General features: G+C 63.7%; 1 protein-coding gene across 1 annotated transcript in view; it reads left to right on the forward strand.

The window, feature by feature from the left end:
- Window positions 1–722, forward strand: part of TCEA3 (transcription elongation factor A3) — an 8,035-nt gene continuing 7,313 nt past the window's right edge. The window contains exon 1 of the mRNA XM_009276185.2: window positions 1–296. Within this exon, the coding sequence (XP_009274460.1) occupies window positions 228–296 (69 nt within the window). The 5' untranslated portion in view covers window positions 1–227. The remainder of the gene's footprint in view (window positions 297–722) is intronic.

Genomic DNA, 722 nt, shown 5'->3' on the forward strand with positions numbered 1-722 from the left:
TGGCCGGGACAGCCCCACCTCCTTTCTGCTTTCTCTCCCTTCCCTTCCCTTTCTTTTCCCCTTTTTTCCCCCCCTCTCTTCTCCTTTCCACCCCGGCCGCCGCTTTGCACCCGGCTGCTCTTCCACCCCTGCCCGAACCCCCATGCTGGCAGCGCCGAGCTCTGCCTGCTGCCGGCTTGGTTTTGCTCCACCGGCCACCGAAGCCCGGCGAGCGGCGAGCCGCCGGCATGGGGCCCGCTGAGGAGCTGGTCCGGATTGCCAAGAAATTGGATAAGATGGTGGCCAGGAAGAGCACGGTAAGGCGGCTGAGCCCCTCAGGGCGGGTGTGCACGCGTGTGCAAATTTGCACACGTGCATGTTTGCACGTGTGTGCGTGTTTGCATGCATGTGCGTGTTTGCATGCATGTGCATGTTTACACACATGTGCATGCATGTTTGGGCGTCGCAGCGTGGCTCGGGACAGGGGAGGGAGGGAAAGGGGGGGGTTTTGCTCTGCACCCCCCTTCCTGTTGCTCGCTGTCCCGGAGGGGCTGAGCGGGTGCAGGGGGTGCTGAGCACCCACAGGTGCCACCAGCACCCCGGGGTGCTGCCCACGCCGCTCCAGCCCAGCCTCGTGACGTCGGAGCCCAGCACCTGGGGGTATTTTATTTTGCCTCCAATTTGGGGCTCTCCTGCACCCCATCACTCCTGGCTGTTGGCATCTGGGGGCAAGGGGGTTCTGT

The sequence above is a fragment of the Aptenodytes forsteri genome, unplaced genomic scaffold, assembly GCF_000699145.1.
Source record: "Aptenodytes forsteri isolate BGI_AS27 unplaced genomic scaffold, ASM69914v1 Scaffold321, whole genome shotgun sequence".
Classification (NCBI taxonomy): Eukaryota; Metazoa; Chordata; class Aves; order Sphenisciformes; family Spheniscidae; genus Aptenodytes; species Aptenodytes forsteri.